This window comes from Vigna umbellata, chromosome 5 (assembly GCF_029865625.1).
Source record: "Vigna umbellata cultivar VRB3 chromosome 5, Vumbellata_1.0, whole genome shotgun sequence".
Taxonomy (NCBI): domain Eukaryota; kingdom Viridiplantae; phylum Streptophyta; class Magnoliopsida; order Fabales; family Fabaceae; genus Vigna; species Vigna umbellata.
Window position 1 is genome coordinate 7,003,611 of NC_142169.1, and position 21,131 is coordinate 7,024,741.

The 21,131-nt window shown below is 31.1% G+C and overlaps 2 protein-coding genes across 2 annotated transcripts; one reads left to right on the top strand and one right to left on the bottom strand.

The window, feature by feature from the left end:
• The first annotated feature begins 12,831 nt into the window (after positions 1 to 12,831).
• Positions 12,832 to 14,740, top strand: LOC148197596 (uncharacterized). The gene is made up of 4 exons (XM_088115583.1): positions 12,832 to 13,049; positions 13,326 to 13,803; positions 13,887 to 14,110; positions 14,557 to 14,740. Exons 1-4 carry the CDS (start codon positions 12,832 to 12,834, stop codon positions 14,738 to 14,740), a joined length of 1,104 nt encoding a protein of 367 aa, XP_087971709.1.
• A 3,844-nt stretch (positions 14,741 to 18,584) lies between these two features.
• LOC124823112 (protein SULFUR DEFICIENCY-INDUCED 1-like) lies at positions 18,585 to 20,864 on the bottom strand. The gene is made up of 4 exons (XM_047295250.2): positions 20,645 to 20,864; positions 19,993 to 20,205; positions 19,744 to 19,899; positions 18,585 to 19,068 (listed from the first exon to the last, which is right to left on the bottom strand). The coding sequence occupies exons 1-4, from the start codon at positions 20,762 to 20,764 to the stop codon at positions 18,667 to 18,669; spliced, it is 891 nt and encodes a 296-aa protein (XP_047151206.1). The 5' UTR covers positions 20,765 to 20,864; the 3' UTR covers positions 18,585 to 18,666.
• Between the last annotated feature and the right edge of the window lie 267 nt (positions 20,865 to 21,131).

The following is a 21,131-nucleotide window of genomic DNA, read 5'->3' on the forward strand; positions in this document are numbered from 1 at the left end:
TCCTTCCTTGCTCTGCGCTCTTTTGATCTTCAATCCTCTCTGAGAATGCAATCCACTTGGATGAGTTGTTGACCTACAGAAGACACTTCGACGCTCAAGTCAGATATGTTTCATAAAGAGGTCTATATTTTATTGTAATAGATTAAAATGATCTTTACTTGGACATTAACCCTATATTTATAGGACTTATGGCAATCAAGCTCATTAATTTATATTGGATATGACAATAATGTCGTATATTCATATTTGATACGACAATCAAACCATTAATATTTAATAATATACCTGCTAACTGCCCATAAATACCGTATTTTCCCACTGATATGGTCAACAAGTGTATTAATTGGTCATTAACGACATTCATCTTACCTAACTCACAATCATTGAATTACCGGTCGGTGTAGGTGGCCCTCTCCTAGGACGGTCGACAACCCATGTATAGTACAACCTTAATGAATTTTGAATATGACTAAGGTGTGAACATAACTTATCAATAAAATTTATATGAATAAATATAAAATTTAGAAGATGATGTTATATGTTGAATCTTGAAATTTGTAGAACTGAAGATTATGTGAATCCAATTAATGATGGGATGTGTCACTTTGTTGCAGTTTTTAAGTAATTAGTTTGTTTAAAATAATGGCTTAATTATTTGTAAAATTGTTTGACCAAATTGTGTTTTGGATTAATCAATTAATGGACTTTAGTTTTGTTTTATTTCATGTTTTAATAAGGGCTCAATTGAAAGCTTAGTCATCAGCCTTTGGGAGACCAAAAGATACATAACTGAATGCTTTTAGGTAACTTATTGGTTATCAAAATTTCAGTTACAATAAGCCATTAGCTTAGTGAGATCATTATTAGCTTAGTGGATCATTATTAGCTTAGTGGGATAATTATTAGCTTAAGTGGAATGTAATTAACGATTTTTTGTAATTATGATGATTTAAGCTTCTATATAAGATCAACCATTTTGATCAAATGAATATGAATTGAGTTTTATTAAAAAATATTACACTTTTATCTCTTTTATCTTAGTAAGATTGATTCTCCTAAGTTCTTGAGTGATTCAAGAAGCCTTAGTTGTATAAAAGGATTTTCTCATCCTTTATGTGTTGCCTCCCTTGAAAATAATGATTCTTTCCTTCCATCTTTCATATTTACCTCTTGCCTTTTCTTCATTAGAATTCAAGAAACTAATTTTGTCCAATTTTCTTACTTATTAGCATTCCAACCTAGATAGATCCATTTAAAAAAACAAATCCACCCTTTGAATTTTTCATCATTTGGTATTAGAGTTTTGACTGTGGGTTTGAAGTGGTGATGGAAACTTTCTATACAAGGTGTTTAATCAAAGGCCACCCTTGTTTAGTTACATACGATTATGGAAGTGGCAACAATGTTGTGAGCCACATATTGGTGGAGAAACTCCACTTACCAACAAGCCCTCATCTGAATGAAGCATGGATCAGATTCACTACAAGGTAGTGTGTGCAAGAAGTATTATGTGATATCGCTCCTATGGACTCTTCTCATCTCCTTTTAGGAGTCATGGCTTCGTTTTAAAACATTCAATTTTGATAAGCACTCGTTTTATTTGAGGTATAATGGATATAAAATTAAGCTGAAATTTATGACCAAGGACAAGTCAATAAGGATCAACATAGGCTGAAGGAGAAAATAGAAAAAGAAGCAAAAAAGAGTGAAGAAAGAATGAGAGAAAAAGAAAAAAGAGAAAATCAAAAAGAAAAAAAAAACTAAAGAAATAGAGCATGGAAAATTTATTTGTTAATGATATTTCTTCTACGTTTGTCATGTCATTTTACAAAAACAAGGATGGCATCTAAATGAAGTAAACAAACTCCCATGTTTAAAAAGGAAGCTTGTTTGTAGTGTTTTATTATGCATATGGAAATATGGAGGATAATGAAACACAAGGCATGTTGTTATTTGTTGTTACATATGAAAGTAAGAGGGTGTTGGCAAGAGAGGAGCTCCACAGATTCCACCCATTAGAAAAGAACAAATATAAATTTCTTCAAGTTGTATTTGATCCTAGAGGATGGGAATAAGTTTCAAGTTGTGGAAAAATAAATTCCTTTACAAGGACATAATAAAATTTTAATAAAATTATTGGGAAAGTAAGGCCTTAAGATTTGAGACAAATCTTCTTAAAGAAGGAGGGTATAATGTGAATCTAACCAATGATGGGATGTGCCACTTTGTTTCATTTTTTAAGTAATTAGTTTGTTTAAAATAATGGTCTAATCCTTTGTAAAATTGGATGACCAAATTATGTTTTGGGATAATCAATTAATGAGATTTAGTTTGGTTTTATTTCAAGTTTTAATAACGGTGTAATTGGAAACTTAATCATGAGCCTTTGGGAGTGAAAAGATGTATAACTGAATTCTTTTATGTGACTTTTTGGTTACCACAACTTTAGTTACAATCCCCCGTTAGCTTAGTGAGATCATTAATAGCTTTAGCTTAGTGAGATCATTATTAGCTTAGTGGATCATTATTAGCTTAGTGAGATAATTATTAATTTAAGTGAAATGTAATTAATGATTTTTTTTTTGTAATTTTGATGGTTTAAGCTTTTATATAAGTTGAATCATTTTGATAATATGAAAATGAATTGAGTTTTATTAAAAAATATTAGAGTTTTATCACTTTTATCTTAGTAAGAGTGATTCTCTTAAGTTCTTGAGTGATTCAAGAACTTTTAACTGTATCAAAGGATTTTTCGGTCCTTTGTGTATGGCCTCCCTTGGAAAGAGCGATTCTTTCCTTCAACCTTTCATATTCATCTCTTGCCTTGTCTTCACCATAATTTAGAAAACTAATTCTGTTAAATTTCTTGCTTATTAGCATTCCAACCTAGATAGATCCATAAAAAGAAATCCATCCCTCTACATTTCTCATCAGAGGATCACTACCAAAATTAAGAAATTCTTAATAAGATCAAATGATTGAGGCTTTTGGATATTTTATTCAAAGTCTAATAGTTAGGCCTTTTATTATTATTATTCCAAGCGAATAATACATATGAGTAATAACCCCTTATGTGGGCCTTCACATGTTGGGCCCCGTCGTGTAATTGTACCTCCATTAGATTAGCTACCATTCTTAGGCTAATCTAGCTCTTATTTTTGTCATGGGTACTCCCAAGCCTTGCATAAGGTGTTGGACTTCCATTTGGTTATAGGTATGAGTTTCATAGTTATTAAGAGCTTTAGCCTAGTAAATGATGTCCACATTAGTGTCAAATGAAGTACACACAACAAAATTTATGCTCTTCAAATAAAACAACACATTTATATTTACTATAAGAAAGGTGATAGGAAGAATGTTATTTTGTTCATCTTGCGCAACAACCACAATAATGTTTCCCTGTATTTTTCGTAGGGAAATATTTTGTCTACTTGAATAATTGACTTTTGGTAATGAAAACTATCCATGCATGGTTTAAAAGTTCAAAACACCCTCTCAATAAGATGTGGTCTTAAACTAGTTGTTGCTCTTATTATGCATCACTATCACAAAAGAGGTCTTTTACTTAAGATATTTAGGACTAATTATTTTCCTTAAGAGCTTGACATCAAAGTGAGAACTATAAATTTACATCAAACAAAATAACTTATGTAAACTTTTGATGTTTTTTAAGTTAATTGGTTTTAGCTTAAAATTAAAACTTTAAATACAAAAAAATACCATTACAGTGACCTTGTTCTGCATACATTAAACACAAATGACAATAATATGTAAAATGATAAATAAAAACAAAAACTGCACATGAAACTTTGTAATTTCTACTATGTGAAACTTTGATAAATATTTTTTTGGTATGAGATATCACCACAAGTATAGGTATGTAAACTAAATGCTTAAAATATAGAAAAATAGTTTAAAAATACTCATGACCTCTTTAAAAAACTATGTTGTTAGTGGTTAGTTATGATTACTGGTTATGAATGTTTACAAATAATAGAGAGAGATTATCCACTGATTAAAAAATTGTTTTTGCTTTTCTCTTTGCACAAAACTGCACATACTCTCCTTTTATATTACCATTATCTATCTACTACAATGTCATAATTCCATCAACTTGGTATTTATGCTCTATTCTTGAGAGATATGTGGAATGAAAGTTGCATCAGGTTTCTCTCAAGTTACTCCTTCTATCTTTGATGGGGAGTACTATGACCTTTGGACAATAAAAATGGAGTCTTACTTAAAAGCTTTGGATTTATGGGAAGTCGTGGAAAGAGATTATGAAAAACTTTCGTTACTTGACAATCCCTCCATGGCCTAAATAAAGACTCACAAAGAGAACAAACCAAGAAGGCCAAGGCAAGATCATGCATATTTGTTGGTTTTTCTAAAACCAAATATACTAGGATCATGACTTACAAGTTAGCAAAATCAATTTGGGATTACTTGAAGGAAGAGTACACATAGGATGAGAGAATTTGAGGCATGCAAGTTTTGAATTTGATGCGGGAATTTGAACTGCAAAAAATGCAAGAGTTTGACACGATTGAAGGTTACTAAAAAAAAATTACTAAGCATTGCTAACAAGGTTCGACTTCTTGACACTCAATTTTTCGATTCTAGAATAGTTAAAATTTTTTTTGTTACAATTCCTGAGAGATATGAAACGTCAATAACCACATTGGAGAATATAAAGTATTTGTCCAAGGTTCCTCTGGCATAAGTCATACATGCTTTACAAGCCTCAGAGAAAAGAAAATTTTTGAGGCAAAAGCAAGGTGCTCAACAAGCAAAAGTTAAGAAGTTGGAACAAGTAAACAAAAAAACTACAAGAAGATTAAGGAAATGAAAGTATTGAAAATAATTATAACAAAGGAAATGGTAAAAAGAAAAGTTACCCACCTTATCAACATTGTGGTAAAATTAGTCAACCTTCATTTAAATGCTAGAAAAGGTCTGAAGCAAAATGCAACAAGTGTAACAAACTTGGTCATGAAACAATGATAATCAAACCAAAATTTCAACAACAATAAGTTGATGCTAAAGTAGCTGATCAAGAGGAGGAGGATCAACTATTTGTTGCTACTTGTTTCTCAAGTAGCGATTCAAGTGAAAGTTGGTTAATTGACAGTGTTGCATTAACTACATGACTCATAACAAAGAGTTTTTTAAGGAATTAAAAAGCACACGAGCCTCAAAAGTTAGAATTGGCAATGGACACCATATAATAATCAAGGAAAAAGGTACTATTGCAATTGAAAGTTGTCTTGGAACAAAGCTTATATCTAGTCTTTTTATATTTATTTCTACGTGCATTTCAAGATTTTTTTAGGAATATAAAAAAATTCATTTCATTTCAATCATTATTATGATATTACATATTTAAATTCAATTGGATAAAAATAAGATTGTTAAGAAAAGAGATATTTTGAAGTAAAATATTTTGGGTAGAATATGATTAGAATATGTAATGTGTAATGTAATAAGGCTTGTATTTTTGAAACATGCATATATTTAATTGCAACTATAGATCTGTCTCAAACTTTATTGCAGTCATATTTGGTCAAGATAAAAAACGCGTGTGATGTGTGAATATATACAAATTTTCTATTCTGATGTTCTGGATGTTCTAGAAATTGACTAAAAGCACTTAAGTATTGGTCAATTGACGGTGAAGGGCTATAAAAATTATTTTGAAGACAAATATTGTTTGATAAAAAATGTCTCTAGTCAAGAACTATTCAAGCACATGATGTTTTTCCTGTCATGGAGAAGTTCATAGAGTTATGGCACAAAAGGTTTAATCATTATCATCATCAAGGATTATCATTGCTTCAAACAAAAAAATTAGTGAAGGGTCTACCTAATTAAGAAGATCATCTTCCTCATTGCCAAGAATGTTAACTTAGAAAGCAACACAAAAAAATCTTTTCCAAAATCAGTCTATAAACAACACAGAAGTTTAAATTGGTCTATATTGACTTATGTGGACTACAAAGAACACCATCTTCCAAATGTAGTTTTTACTATATTGTGTTCATTGATGATTTTACAAGATTTTCTTTTTTAAATTGAAGTTAGAAGTGACTGAAGTGTTTTAGAAGTTCAAAAAAATGGTGGTGAATCAAATGTGTTGCAATATTCAAGTTCTATGGTCAAAGAATTGAAAGAATACATGTCAAGATAATTTGATTCATTTTTTCAAGATGTTGGCATAGAACACCAATTCACTGCTCCTTACACTCCCTACTAAAATGAAGTTAGTGAGAGAAGAAGCAAATACATTATGGAAATGGCAAGATACATTGTAGTATTTCATTTTGTCAATTTACAGGTTATGGATAGGCAAAGAATGACTAAAACTGGATTGCTATAATGGAGGAGGAGCTTCACATGATAAAAAAATGATAATTGTAGCTTGTAGACAAAACCTCAAGACAGAAAAGTCGTGGGGATTAAATGAGTGTTTTTTTACCAAGCTAAATGTAGATGGCTCAATCAATAAGCATAAGGCAAATAGACTCAAAGGTTATGCTTAAGTTTGTGAAGTGTACTACTCAAAAACATTTTCACTAGTTGTTAGACTTGATACCATTAGGTTACTTCTAGTTGTTGCAACACAAATAGGCTAAAAGATGTACCAATTGGTTGGTAAATCAACATTTTTGAATGGTTTCTTACAGGAAGAAATTAATGTTAAGTAACCTAAAGGATTTGAGAAAAAAGAAGGAGAAAACAAGGTCTATCTTTTAAAGAAGGTGCTTTATGGATTGCAAGCTCCAAGAGCTTGGCACAACATAATTGACAATCATTTGTTAAATATAGGCTTTGTAGAAAGCTTATATGAGTCCACTTTTTACACCAATAAGGTTGACTCTATCATTATTTCTCTTTATGTCATGATCTTTTAGTGACTAGAAACAATGTTGTTTTAGATTATGATTTAAGATTGAATTGATGAAAGTGTTTGAGATAACTGATATTGGGATTGATGACTTATTTTCTTGGAATAGAGATTAAGCATAGCCAAGATGAAGTTTTCATTTGTCAAAGAAAGTATGCCAAGTAAATTCTCAAGAAGTTTCATATGAAGAAAAAGTTTAGCTAGGAAAATGGACTTGAAAGAGTAGACGAGACATATTTTAGAAGTTTGATTTGGTGTCTAATGTACCTTACAACAACAAGAACAGACATCCTAATTGTTGTAAATATTTTACCATGATTCATGGATTATGCAAGTGAAACACACCAAAATGTGACTACAAAGGTACTTAGATATATAACCAATTTTGGCACTAATTAAGTTCAATAAAATCAATGATTTCAAGTTATTAGGGTTCTTTGACAGTGATTGAGCAGGGTGCACTGATGACATGAAAAATACCTCAGGATATTGCTTTAGTCTTGGATTTGGAGCTTTTTCATGGAGTTCAAAGAAGAAAGAAACAATGGCTTAATCTATTGCAAAAGTAGAGTTTATTGTTGCAGTTGTTGTTGTCAATCAAGCTTTGTGGCTTAGGAAGATAATGAGTGATCTTAATCTTGAGCAGAAGGAAGACACTAAGATTTTTGTGGACTATCAAGCTCCAATAACTATTTCCCATAATCTTGTATTCTATGGGAAACCTAAACACTTCAATATGAAGTTATTTTTCTTGAGAGAAGTACAAAGGGATGATGTTTTAATTATTGTCTATTGCAAGACTAAGAAGAAGATAGCTGATATATTTACTAAGTCTATACTAGTAAGCAATTTCGAGATCTTGAGAATGAAACTTGGTGTTTGTAGTTCGTAAAACAAGGAGGAGTTTGTTAGTTGTTGAGGATTGTTGTTTTTAATTTATTATTATTTGTTTATGTTTTGAATTTGTCAATCATGGTTCCTTAAAAATCTACATTGTTGGTGGTAAGTTATTATTATTGATTATATATGTTTTGAAACAGTGGAGACAAATTATCCATTGATCCAAAAATTGGGTTTTCTTCTATCTTTGGACAAAATTGCACATACTCTCATTTATATTATCATTGGCTATCTATTATGATCTCATAATACCATTAGATGCTAAAAAAATTAAAAAAAATAGTAAAAATGTATTTTTTGTTGAAAATTTGAATGTTCTTCATATTATCTAGGAATTACGCTCTCCATTTTGAAACGTCTCAATTTGAGGTCTGTATTAAAAATTATAATTATTTGAAGTTTTTTCCATCAACTTTTTATATCTTAAAATCTATGAATATTTTATCATATGTAAGGACTTTACTCTCAAATATATACTAAAAGAAGTCACCAAAAAAATTTGGGTAAAAAATCAACGTCTAGTTATTTTTAATGATGTTTACAAAAGTGAGTGAATAGTATAAACACACAAATACAACAAAACATATACAACAAAGTGAATACAAAAAAAAAATTGTGGACACATTTGAGCTTCATAATATCCCAATATTATTCTTTTAGGAATAATATTGTTTTGCATCTCTAGTTGCATCATCATGTAAATATGACACTACAATTTTGGATCTATTTGTCATCTTCTACTTATAGATGCATTGGTTTATCAAGTGAAACTTATTTATGTTATTTATTATACTTTTCTTTTTTGAGAGCATTCCAACAAAAAGGGATCTAGGGGGCTAAACCATAATATCACACTCAAAGACATGTTCAAATTCTACCTCATGTATCTTGTTTTAGTCATGAAAGTTGAGAAAATATTGTGGAATTGATAAGGAACAAACATGTATTTGATGAAAAAAAGGATCTTAATAAAAACAAGACAACATAAAAAATGAGTCGAAAAAAAACTCAAGATTATGAAGTGGATAAGTAATTGGAAGTATTAAAAGAGAATGGAAAACATGTCAACCAAACAAAAATAATTAAAATAAAATGGAGAACACTAATGAAAATGGAAGAAGGTAAATAACACCAAAAGATGGAGTGATTGTCTTTATCTTCAATATAATTTTCATGTAAAATCATCACTTGACTCATAAGAGCTCAAGATAAAACTCAAACTACATGATCTCTCTCAACAATTCTTTCACAAATTCTATAATTTCATATACCTTAAGCTTATTTATGAGAAAAGGTGACGCTTTTATAGCAAAGCCATCCAGAATTTACAATCAAATGACACATAAATGCACTTAAAATGACATGTAAATGGACGTTCTATATGATTCCTAACTCAGACTAAAAATAAAAGAAGAAAAAGGAGAGAAAATTCAAAATTCAAAAGTTTAAAGATTTAGATCAGGGGTCAAGATCATGTTCATGTTTTCTAATGCTTGTGCTATAAGCATGTCCAAACATATAAAACACACAAACATATTCAAAGTATTCTCCTCTTTAGGATATATATGATGAAAGTAAAAGTCTATTAATTATTCATCACATTTGTTCATCTTAGACATAAGGTTCTTCCTCATCATAACTTTTGTAAAGTATTTGTAGGCTTAATCGTTTTATGAATGGTTGCATATGATTTTTATCTATCATATGCTAAAGTCTATTTTATTATAATTCTTCCTTAACCAATTACCTTAGTCATTTATGTCAACATCATATCATCTCAATCTCACCTAAAAGTAATTAATATTCACATACTATCTTTTCTAAGTCTTAGTAAGAAAAATATTATTTATACTTACAAATTTTGAAAAGATGAATATTCATAACTATATAAATATGTATATTTACAAATTTCAACATCTTGATTACATCATATATATGAAATATGGTCATTATAATGTATAATGAATTAACATGTTTCATTGTTGTTGGAACAGTGAACATAATAATGATTGGTTTGGTGATATAAATGTTCTTGACTCTCTGTGGCAAATTTAACAAAGATCATCCTTGTCTTCTAAATATCACTGTGTTGTTTTATGCATCCACATTTTATTACATCTTGAAAATGTCACATTCACCATAATAAAATTTCCACAAATGGAGATACCATGTATATGGATTTCAAACATCTATCGTGTTATACAAGAAAACAATACACACGAGAAATGAAAGACAAAAGAACAATTATCATATAATAAATCGTATGACACAATTGGTAAAATTATATATAGCAACACAATGCACTAAGTACAACTAGACTTACTATTTGATTCACGTGCATGAATTTAAATTATTTCAATAATGACCAGTCAGGATAAACGAGTTTCAATGTAAATGATTATTCAATTTGAACCAAATACCACTCATTTAGATATTCAAGGTAAAACCTCTAGCTATATACAATTTAATTTTCAGTTTTTGAAGAAAAAAAAACACACACACAGTTTATAAGATATAAATCCTTTAGGTAATTGGTGAAAACATATTCGATAAATTATACCTAGAATGTTTTTACTTGATTAGAAAAAGAAATCTTATTAACCTTATCATATTATTATGAACAATAATTTAGAATCTCTTGTATTTATCGAGTAAGTAACATTGAAAGAAAGATCTTGAGTTATAGTTTTATTATTTCATCTAATCATACTTTTATTCATATTAGGATATTTAATTCTTGTTAAATGGTTAGTTAAATAATAGGTTCGCCATAGTCTTATTATTTCATCTAACCATACTTTTATTCATCTTAGGATATTTAATTCTTGTTAAATGATTAGTTAAAACTCTATATAGTAGGTTCACCATAGTCTTATTATTTCATCTAATCATACTTGTATTCATCTTAGGATATTTATTTTTAGTTAAATGATTAGTTAATACTCTAGATAGTAGGTTCACTTATGCAGTGTATATGCTTAGTAAAGAGGCAAAACATTGGTGGGCAAGCATGAAAATAATGATGGAAGAGAAAGGATATGAGATTATGTGTGACAACTTCAAAATAAAATTTTTTGACAAGTACTTTCTGATAGTATGAGATATGCTAAGGAAATGGAGTTGTTACCGTCACTACAAAGATATGACTATAGTTAAGTACGAAGAGAAGTTTAAACATTTGGTTTGGTTCTACACACTTACCATGAGAGGTGTCATAAGTTTGAGAATGAATTAAAGCATGAAATCAAGGAAGTGGTGGTACCTTTATTTGTTGGGAGTCCAAGTGTGAGTCTAAGTCCCACATTGGATAAAAATGAGAAAGTAGAGCACCTTATAAAGATGAAAGACCCATTAACTCATTGCCTTAAGGTTTTGGGTATAGAGTGTGTCAATCCCTTATATGGTTGGGCTCATATTTCAGAGCCGATGATTTGTCTTGGTGACCGGCTCAGATGAGTATAATGATCCCTAAACCGAAAGTCTTCCTGGCAGGGTATTCAGGTAAGCAAGTCCCGTTAAGATGAACGACGGTTGAAAATGACTACTCATGGTTGTGGTTGGTTGGGAATGCTTCCGCTGGAGGGGGAGTGTACCTATGTGTATAAAATTGAACAAAGATTAACTTTTTAGCATATTTAAGACATATGCATAGTCATCACAATTAACTATACCTTAAACACTAAAATGTCTCAAAAGGATGAATAATTGGGTTAGAAACTTAAAGACAAGGTAGAGAAGAAACTTTTTTGAGAGATGTAGTGTTTTAATAAAATAAAACTTGATTATTAGAAAGTATTTATAGGTTATTATTTTAATAATAAAATAATTAAGCATCATCTTTTAAAAATTATATTTACTACGTTTTACCCCCGTTTTATACTAACACTACACTTTTGACCACCTTGTCTAAGTTTTTCACTCATTTTCAATTGAAAACATGCTTAATATTACCTAACAAATAGCCTTAAACAAGTTAAGTCACATAACAAACTCATAGATATCATTAGTGCAAACAACTCAAAATCACAAACCCAATATCAATTTGACCAATCACTTCAAATGTGTAAGGTTATCATTCAAAAAAACTAAAATTCAACAAATCAATTCATCATAATACAATTCACATTCCGTCAATAATCTGTAATAATTTAAAATTAGCTCCCCTTATTTGTTATAAAACACACTTTCCTCTCTTAGGAATGCTCCTAGAGTTCTATATAACACACAAGATCATTTAACTATGGCTTAACCCCTCCCTTGGTCCTCAATTTTGTATGAAAATCTCATTTCGGTCCTCATGTTTTCAACTGTTTGAATTGGATCATATTTTTTGTAAAAATGAACACATTGTATCCTAACCGTTAAGTGGTGTCAGACGGCGTTAAATTAAGGCTACGTGGTGCACAGAGAATGTGGTGATGTGTGTTTTTGATTTACGTGGAGTGTTTTGATTAAATAAATAGTGCTGATGTGACATTATTTAGTACCCTTTATTCACTTTAGGGATATCAGAATTAGGGATTTGAAATTGGAATTGGGGATTTCATTTCCTTGTTGCGAGACGAAGCGGAAGACGATCACCAACTGCAATCTTGGACAAGACGAAGAGAATTCAGCCGATAGTTGACGCGAACTAAGGTAAGGTATTTCGTTTCGTCTTTGGTTTTCTGTTTGAACGCATAAATGTCATTTTGCTTTTACGAACATGTGCGTCTTCGACAATTGAGTTTTTATTTTGGTCTGTAACAATTTTTATAATGATTTTTGGTCCCCATTTTGCATGTTCAATTGTTACATTGTAGTTTAGAGATTGTGGTCCCGAATTTTGTTTGTTGAATTGTTTATCAGTTGTAGTGGTCCCCTGTCTATGACTGTTGCGTTAGTGGGGATGTTACTTTGTTCCCTGTCTCCCTGTCTGTGTCGGTGTGAGTGTTTAGTTAGTGAGTAAGTGTTCCCGTAGTGGTAGGACTGTAATATTCCAAAGATTTGTTAACCCCCATAATGGGTTATAAAAGCAACTTGTTCATATGGATGAGGAACATATTAAAGTCGTGGTCCACCATTGTGGAGATTTTGTCAGTGATGATAATGGACAGTTAAAAATTGAAGGACAGAGAGCAGAATGGTCTTGTGATCCAGACCTGTGGAGCTATTTTGGCATAGTAGTCTCAGTCAAAGAATTAGGTCATATGGACATCAAAGAATTATGGTACGGTTTAGGAGGTCAGTTTGTGGACCCAGATAGGTTAGAATTATTAACTGATGATAGGGGTGTCATGCATATGTTGAAAATTTAATGTGAAGGATTTTTGTGAAGTGTTTGGGTGGAAGAGGAAATTGTAAATGGTATGCCTATTGTTCCTTTAGGAGTGATGTCAATGCATGGCAACTAAGAAAAATGTTTGATGCTCACAGTTGTAGTAGAGATTTCAATGTAAAGTTGATGACTTCAAAGTGGTTGTGTCAAAGAATGGAGAAAACTGTGAGAGAAAACCCTACTATGAAGGTCATGGACATTTAGGGAGAAAGTCACTAGGAAATGGAATGTAGGCATTTCAAGAAATATGGCTTTTAGGGCAAGAACCATGGCAAAAGATAAGGTTGAATGGTCATTCAAGGATCACTTTAGAATACTTCATAATTATGGTCATGAGCTGCTGAAAACAAATCCAGGTACAACAGTACAGATTAAAGTTGATAACAGTAGTGGTGAGGTCATATTCCAAAGATTTTATGCATGCTTGAAGGCATGCAAGGATAGCTTCATTTGTTGTAGACCTATTATTGGGTTGGATGGATGCTTTTTGAAAGGCAAGTATGGAGGGGAGTTACTAATAGCAGTGGAAAGAGATGGAAACGACCAAATGTTGCCCATAGCATATGCTGTTGTTGAGGTAGAAAACAAAGAGTCATGGACTTGGTTCTTGGAGCATCTAATTGAGGACCTTGGTGGGGCAGTTGTATGTGCAGGATGCACATTTATTCCAGACCAACAAAAGGTCAGTCAATGTTCAATATCTTGTACATATAACTGAATATCTTCATTACACAAATGTTAATTACAATATCTTGAATATGTCAGGGTCTTTTGCCAGCTATCCAAGATCTTCTACCTGGTGTAGAACAAAGATTTTGTGTTAGGCATTTATATTCAAACTTCAGAAAAAAAATTCCTGGAAAAAACCTTAAACGTCTCATGTGGAGGGCAGCAACAACCACACATCCACAACAACGAGAGGCTGAAATGAGGAATATTAAAGACATAAATTTAGACGCATTTAAATATTTGCTTGTCATCCCACCTAGGTATGTATTAAGTCTTATAATTATTTGATAAACTCACAGTTGACATTTACATACTTGACAAGTTATATTCACTTATCCCATGTTTTGGTCAAGATCTAGATTCACCTCTAGATCACAATGTGACACTCTTGTGAACAACATGTGTGAGGCCTTTAATAGTTTGCTAGTTGATAGTAGGTCTAAGCCTATTATTAGCATGTTAGAAGACATTAGGGTTTACATAATGAAGAGATGGGCTGCCAACAGGACAAAGATGACATCATATCAAGATTCAATCTGCCCCAAGGTTTTTAACAGATTTTAGAAGGAGTCCTGGTTAACTAGATATTGGTTACCAAGGTAACTTTTATCATGTCTGTTTCCATTCATGTTAAGTTTGTTTCCATTCATTTTAGGCATTTATATTGATCCAGGTAATTGTGTTGTGAATTGTGTATTAAATACAGGTGGTCAAGAGAAAAATTATTTGAAGTGAAACATGTTTCACAATTTGGCCAGCAATTTGTTGTGAATGTTGACAACATGGACTGCACATGTAGAAAATGGGCAATTACTGGCATTCCTTGTACTCATGCCATAACTACAATGAAATTTTTGAATATAAATGCAGAAGAATACATTGGGCACTAGTTTAGGAAGTCTACCTATGAAGAGACTTACAACACAATTATTAACCCTATCAATGGTTAACTTGTCTTGGATGTTACCTATTTAGATATATTACCACCAAAGAAGAGGACAATGCCAGGAAGGCCCAAGAAGAAACAAAGACTAGAGGATTGAGAGTTGAAGAAGAATAACAGTGAATTAAGAAAGGGTGGGCACAAGAAAAAATGTGCCATTTGCAAAGAACTTGGACACAACAAAAAAGGTTGTCCACAAAGACCTCCAACAGTAGAGGTTCCTACTGCCCAATCTGTAGAAGTCACCCAACCTCCACCAATAGATGTTCCAATAACTCAAGAGTCTACTGTGCTTGGTACTGACCAATGTCCTGAACAACCACAACCCAGCCAACCTTCAGCAACACAAGTTCCTATTACTCACAAAACAACTATGCCTGTATCTGATGAATGATGTGATGAATGATCTAATTACTGAACTTATTTATATTTTGTAGCAAATGTTTGCTCTATCATTTTGAACACACTCTGTTATGATGTATTTTGGATATGTAAGACAATGTTCTTATCATTTTGAACACGTTCTGTTATGATGTAAGACAATGTTTGTGGTTTTGACAAAGTGATTATTGCCCAATTTCGTTATCAGTCATGATCTTTATTGGTCATTGCTTTATGATGTTTGTGATTGTTCCACTTAATGAGTCATGATTTTGCTTTATGATTATTCCACTTAAAGTACCAATATAATTAAAAGAAATTAAATCACACACATTATCACTGTAATCACTCACCTTCATTAATAAAAGACACATTACATAAAAGCCAAGTTTCAACTCTGATCACAGATGAGACAATATCAACCAAGTTTCAGCAACATTGCTAATACAATTACATTCAAAACAAATATGACAAAGATCATCCCCACTAACAATTTCAACCACTTTTCCAACTTAACTAAACTTTTCTCTATAAAACCCATTCTGATCTTTTCACCATATCTTTCTTCCATATGCAGCACACTGTCTTCTATGCTCATCACACCCACTTCTTCATTTCTTACACTACCAGTCCTTTCTTCTACATTCAGCCCATTTCCTTCTTCAATGTACCACTCAAAGAAGTTGCAACCAACCAATTCTCCACTCCCACCCTATTCAACAAGAACACACACTCCTTCGTGAAAACCCAAATAAATAGACAGAGATTTATGCTTATGTAAAACTAACCTTGAAGTTAGGGCAACCCCAGAATTTTTTCCCCTTGTTTTTAGGGGTTCTCGCAATACGGAACACTGCATTCTAACCGCAGAAGCATGTTGGTTTTGCACCCAACCTCCTAACACTGCCACTACTGTGTTGCATGGTCGAACCCAAACATTTGCAAGAGGAAGATGAACGAGATATCCTTACCACTACCTCAACACCACAGTGCTTGCCGAAGACGTAAGACAACAGGTGTGCTTGGCAAAGACGAAAGACAAAAGACGAACCTCCTTTTCTTCCCCAAGACGAAAATATAATTTGGATGAGAGGGGATGCCCTTAAATGTTAGGGCTTGGTAGTCCACCTGGATAAAACACAAGACACATTCAATTTTAGTGCATAATGCCACGTCGATAAAAGAAACAATACAGCTCAGATCAATTTAACGCCGTCTGAGACCAGTTAACTGTTATGGTAAAATGTGTTCATTTTTACAAAAAATATGACCCAATTGAGACAGATGAAAAAATAAGGACCGAACTGAGATTTCCATACAAAAATAAAGACCAAGGGAAGGTTTAAACCTTTAACTATCTACACAAATATTAGATCATCAAATCAAACAACTAAGTATATTTCTAAGATTTAAATTCAACATAGAGCATATACGATACACATGCATATCATCACAAACAACTGTATCTCAAATGTTAAAACATCTCTAAAAATAGAGAAAAAGATGAACTTATCTTGTTTTTAATTTTGATTGGACAAATATGAAAAATTCTTTGCAATAATTCCATTGATATTTTCTGATAGTAAAAAAATGAATAATTGGATTATAAACCTAAAGAAAAAGTAGAAAATGTTCTAAAGATAATTTTCAGAAAAATAAAATGTTTTTATAAATAAAACTCAACTTTTAGAAAACTATTTATAATTCAACATATTAATAATAAAATATTCAACCATAATATTGTAAAAAAGCGATATCTATTATTCGTTGTCCCCTTTTCTACATCCTTCAATTATTAAATTTTTAATAATATTTTTATATTTTGTTTTTAAATATATTGATTTTAATATTTTGAATAGATTAAAAGAAATTAATATATCAAAATTATATTTTAAAAGTATAATAAAACAAAAAGCACCAAATAACTACAAAGACAATTAAAATTTGTTAATTGATGATCAAGACGTTAAAAAATTATGATAGGAACTTCTGAAATTAATTCCACCATAAATTATCACCTTCCATTGCGGTAAGCTGAACATAGTAAAACATAGTTTATCTAATGTATAGACTTAAAATCACTATATACAATTGTCATAATATTTGGGTTACAAATACCCTTTATGTCAAATACACACAAATATAGTGATTTGTTTTATTATATATATTATTGATGTGAAATATTTATCAACTTTCTTTTTAGTGATAAACTGTATCGAAATAATTAATTATTTTAATGAAACTCCTTCTTTTAACTGTTTTCTTTATTCCTAATATCCAAACTCGGAATATTACTTAGAAAGGCATATTTCTACTTGTTTAGAAGATTAAGATATAAGATATGAATCTTTTAATATATATATTAAAAAATATATTTAATTATACAATTAAAAGAATGTCAATGTTATTAACTTGTGATGAAATAAATATGTTGACTTCAATTTTAAATTTAATGTCATGAATTTCATTTCTGAACTCATTATTCAGAAAATCTGTATTACTAAATGTAAATTATACACAGATATATAAGAAAGAGTAATGGAAGCTAATTTCAATGAACAAAACTTAATTCTAGAATTATATTTTTCATTTTATATGTTATGTTGTTATTATTGTTATTTAATAAATTAATCATATGTTGAAATAAAAATATATTTTATTAAACTTTAAAGTAAAGTAATGTTAACGAAAATAATTAACACAAATAAAAGTGCGTTGTTTAATTAATCCCCTTAGGCTCTTTTCCTTATTTTAATAATAAATAAAATAGTAAGTTATTAAAGTGATAACAAATTTAATTATCATTATTAATTTTCCTATGAAACGAGGTTTCATGTAACAACAGAATAATTGTAAAAATAGAAAAAATATAAATTTTTTTTATAAATTGTAAGTATTTTTATTATCCTTAGTAAAACGTAGAAGTCAATTATCATCATATGAATAAACAGAAAATAATGAAAATATTGAAAGAAAATTTGAAGGAATGGACACAAAAAAGAAACTACATAAAAAAAATCACCAGATTAAATTTGAATTGTAGAGTTTCTAGTCAAAACCAGAAATAAGATATTATACATGAATACAAATATAAAAAGACACATATCATAATTATAATTTATCATTAATATTTCATGGCTGATACATAATCTTATCTATTACTTTATAATTAATATTACATGATTATTAAGTAAACTTATCTCTTAAATATGTCATAAGATATCTAGTTCTTCTCATTGGATAAATTTGTGTTTAATTTAACTTCATAGATGAGATTTAAATATATTTATATAGCAATTATTTCTTATTTATTTTATTATTAAATTACAAGTACAAGATAGAAGCAAGGCTGATCCTATTTCCCTCACCATTTTAGGAAGAAAAAGGGTAGAGAGAGAGAGAAGAGAGAAGAAGAAAAGGAGGTGGCTATTTGCATGAACCTATAAACCTAAGATGAACAAATAATACACAACACAAGAAAAAGACAACTTATTAACATGCTAATTGGTCTCTAAAGGAAGAGATTTCCTCAAAGATTGGAAGCCTTCTTGGTCTATTTGTGTTCCATGCATTTAGCATGTCATCAATCCCTTTCACAAACTCATCATCAAGGCCCAATGAGCCCAAAATCTCAGCTTCTGGCAGATTTCCATTCAACTCTTCAAGCAATTCCTCAGCCCTTTTCCTTGATTTTATCTCATCACACCCCACAACTTTTCCTTCTAAAACCTCTTCAAGGATGCAGTATGCTTCCGAATATCGAGATTGTCTCATAAGGCACAGGCCCAAATTGCAAGCCTTGTTCGCATCGGCATCCACCATTTGGGCTTTCTTGAACACGACCTCAGCCATCATGTAGTTCTCCTTTTGCATGTAGGCCCAGCCCAAGTTTCCCTGCACCCATCCTTCAATGTGTCATAATCTAATTCCAAGGTAAAATTTATAACAAAAGCTTCACATAGTCAACTAATAAAAAACTGTAGCAGAATTGATTTTTAAGAAATCACTATTACATATATTAACAGTATATAAACCTGTTATAAAAGTAAAAAAAAATAAAAATTCTCCGATTAAAACAAATTAATAAGGGAAAAATGTATTTAACCGATTTCGGCATTGACTAATGGAGTATGCTATGGCTAATTAATGGTTTGATTAATTGCCTAAATGATACGTAATGGACCATTCAATTATTATCTTATTTTTTACTCAATGATGGGTTTCTTGTGATTACTAAATAAGATAAAATAAGTTGACTCTTTTTTTTGTTATTGTTTATTCTTTTGGTTAAGGATCCCAATTAAAATCCTCTTCCCGTGAAAAAGTTAAAAAAAATCAAGTATTTTTAAGAGTTTTGTCTTGTTTTAGAACGATGCTTTCCACGAGATTTCACAGCAGATTCAAAGGTGGCATGAGTAATTTAAATATGCAGAAAAAATTTCTATCTTGTGTAGTATACTACCTATAAAAACTTAAATTATGTTAGCCATATTCTGTTGAAAAAATTCTTGATGTAATATATATATATATATATATATATATATATAAAATAAATAATAATTTAAGTACCAATAATCTTGCAGTTTCTTGCTTGATGGAAACTTGGAACTTCTTGCCATGAGAGCGAGCAGTTCTTGTGGTTCTTCCATTGAAGGCCTCTCCTTGGTAGATTAGTCTGAGCTTTCTCTTTAACAATTCAATTTGTTCCTCTATTTTTCCACATTTCTGTTTTTCAGGAAAAAGAAATATTAGATTTAGCATGAAGTTTTTGATAATTGATGATTATGACCTTAAAAAAATCATAGATTGTGTATAAACCTTGTAAAGGTCAAGAAGAACATTATCAAGTGACTCTTGTGAGTGTTTGGAACAAAGGCCTCTGAAAGATTTGATGGCTTCAATTGCTTCTTCAGATCTATCCAATTGCTTCATCACAACAGCCATGTCCTTCAGGGCACTGTCCACTTTATCTCCTACATTTATTGCTTTCCAAAACCACACTATTGCTGCTTCTGGCTCCTTATCAACCAACTGTCCTCACATGTTCAAAATTAACTTTACTATCTACCATTATCTTACAAATTCAAATAAAATTAATTAAAACTCCCATATTCAAAATACAAATCTAGAAGAAAGTCAATCACCCTCAAGTCCTCAACTAAAAGTCAACAAAATGAATAGTTCACTGCACGTCCACACTTTGAAACATGTTTTTGAGAAACAAACAGAGCACAGGTTGTAATGGCATGATGCCATATACAGTGGTCAATTAAAAAATTACCCTTTTTGCAGTAAAGCACTAAAGACCCTTTTCTATTTGACAACCCCAACAGAATACACTTTTAGCCACTCCTCATACTGTGACTCGTAAAGTTCTTGCAGTGAAGAAGAAGAAAGATGGTGCAGTTTATGATATGTATGTGGAGAAATCACATGCTACGAAATCAAATAGACATATAGATATAGATACCTGAGCATGCTTGGCTTTGACATAAGGAGTATCTCCAAAAGGAACCTTATGAATAACATGGTAGAGGTCATCTTTCTTTCCTTTTGAACCTTTCTTGCAGACACTGATTACTCCTTCCATCTATCTCAAACAGATTCAGAGAACAAAGGGTTTTTTAGGTACACATGCACCTTGTGGGTGATGATGAGGATGAGAGAGAGAGAGAGAGAGAGAAAGAGAAAATGTCTATTCTCATAAAGAGAAACCGAAGAGATAGAAGGATAATATATACAAAGGAATCTGTGACATAGCAGTGAATCTAGATGGGAATGCGTCTACATTTACTTCTGCATAGTATCACACACAACAACTAATCATGTACCTCTCAAACCTAATAACCATGCGCCACGTGGTATTTCTTAATAAACATTGTCTCACGTGTCCTTTTGCATTCAGTAAGGGATAGAGTGCCAAATTCCTACCACGTTCACTCTTCACTCCTCTCTAC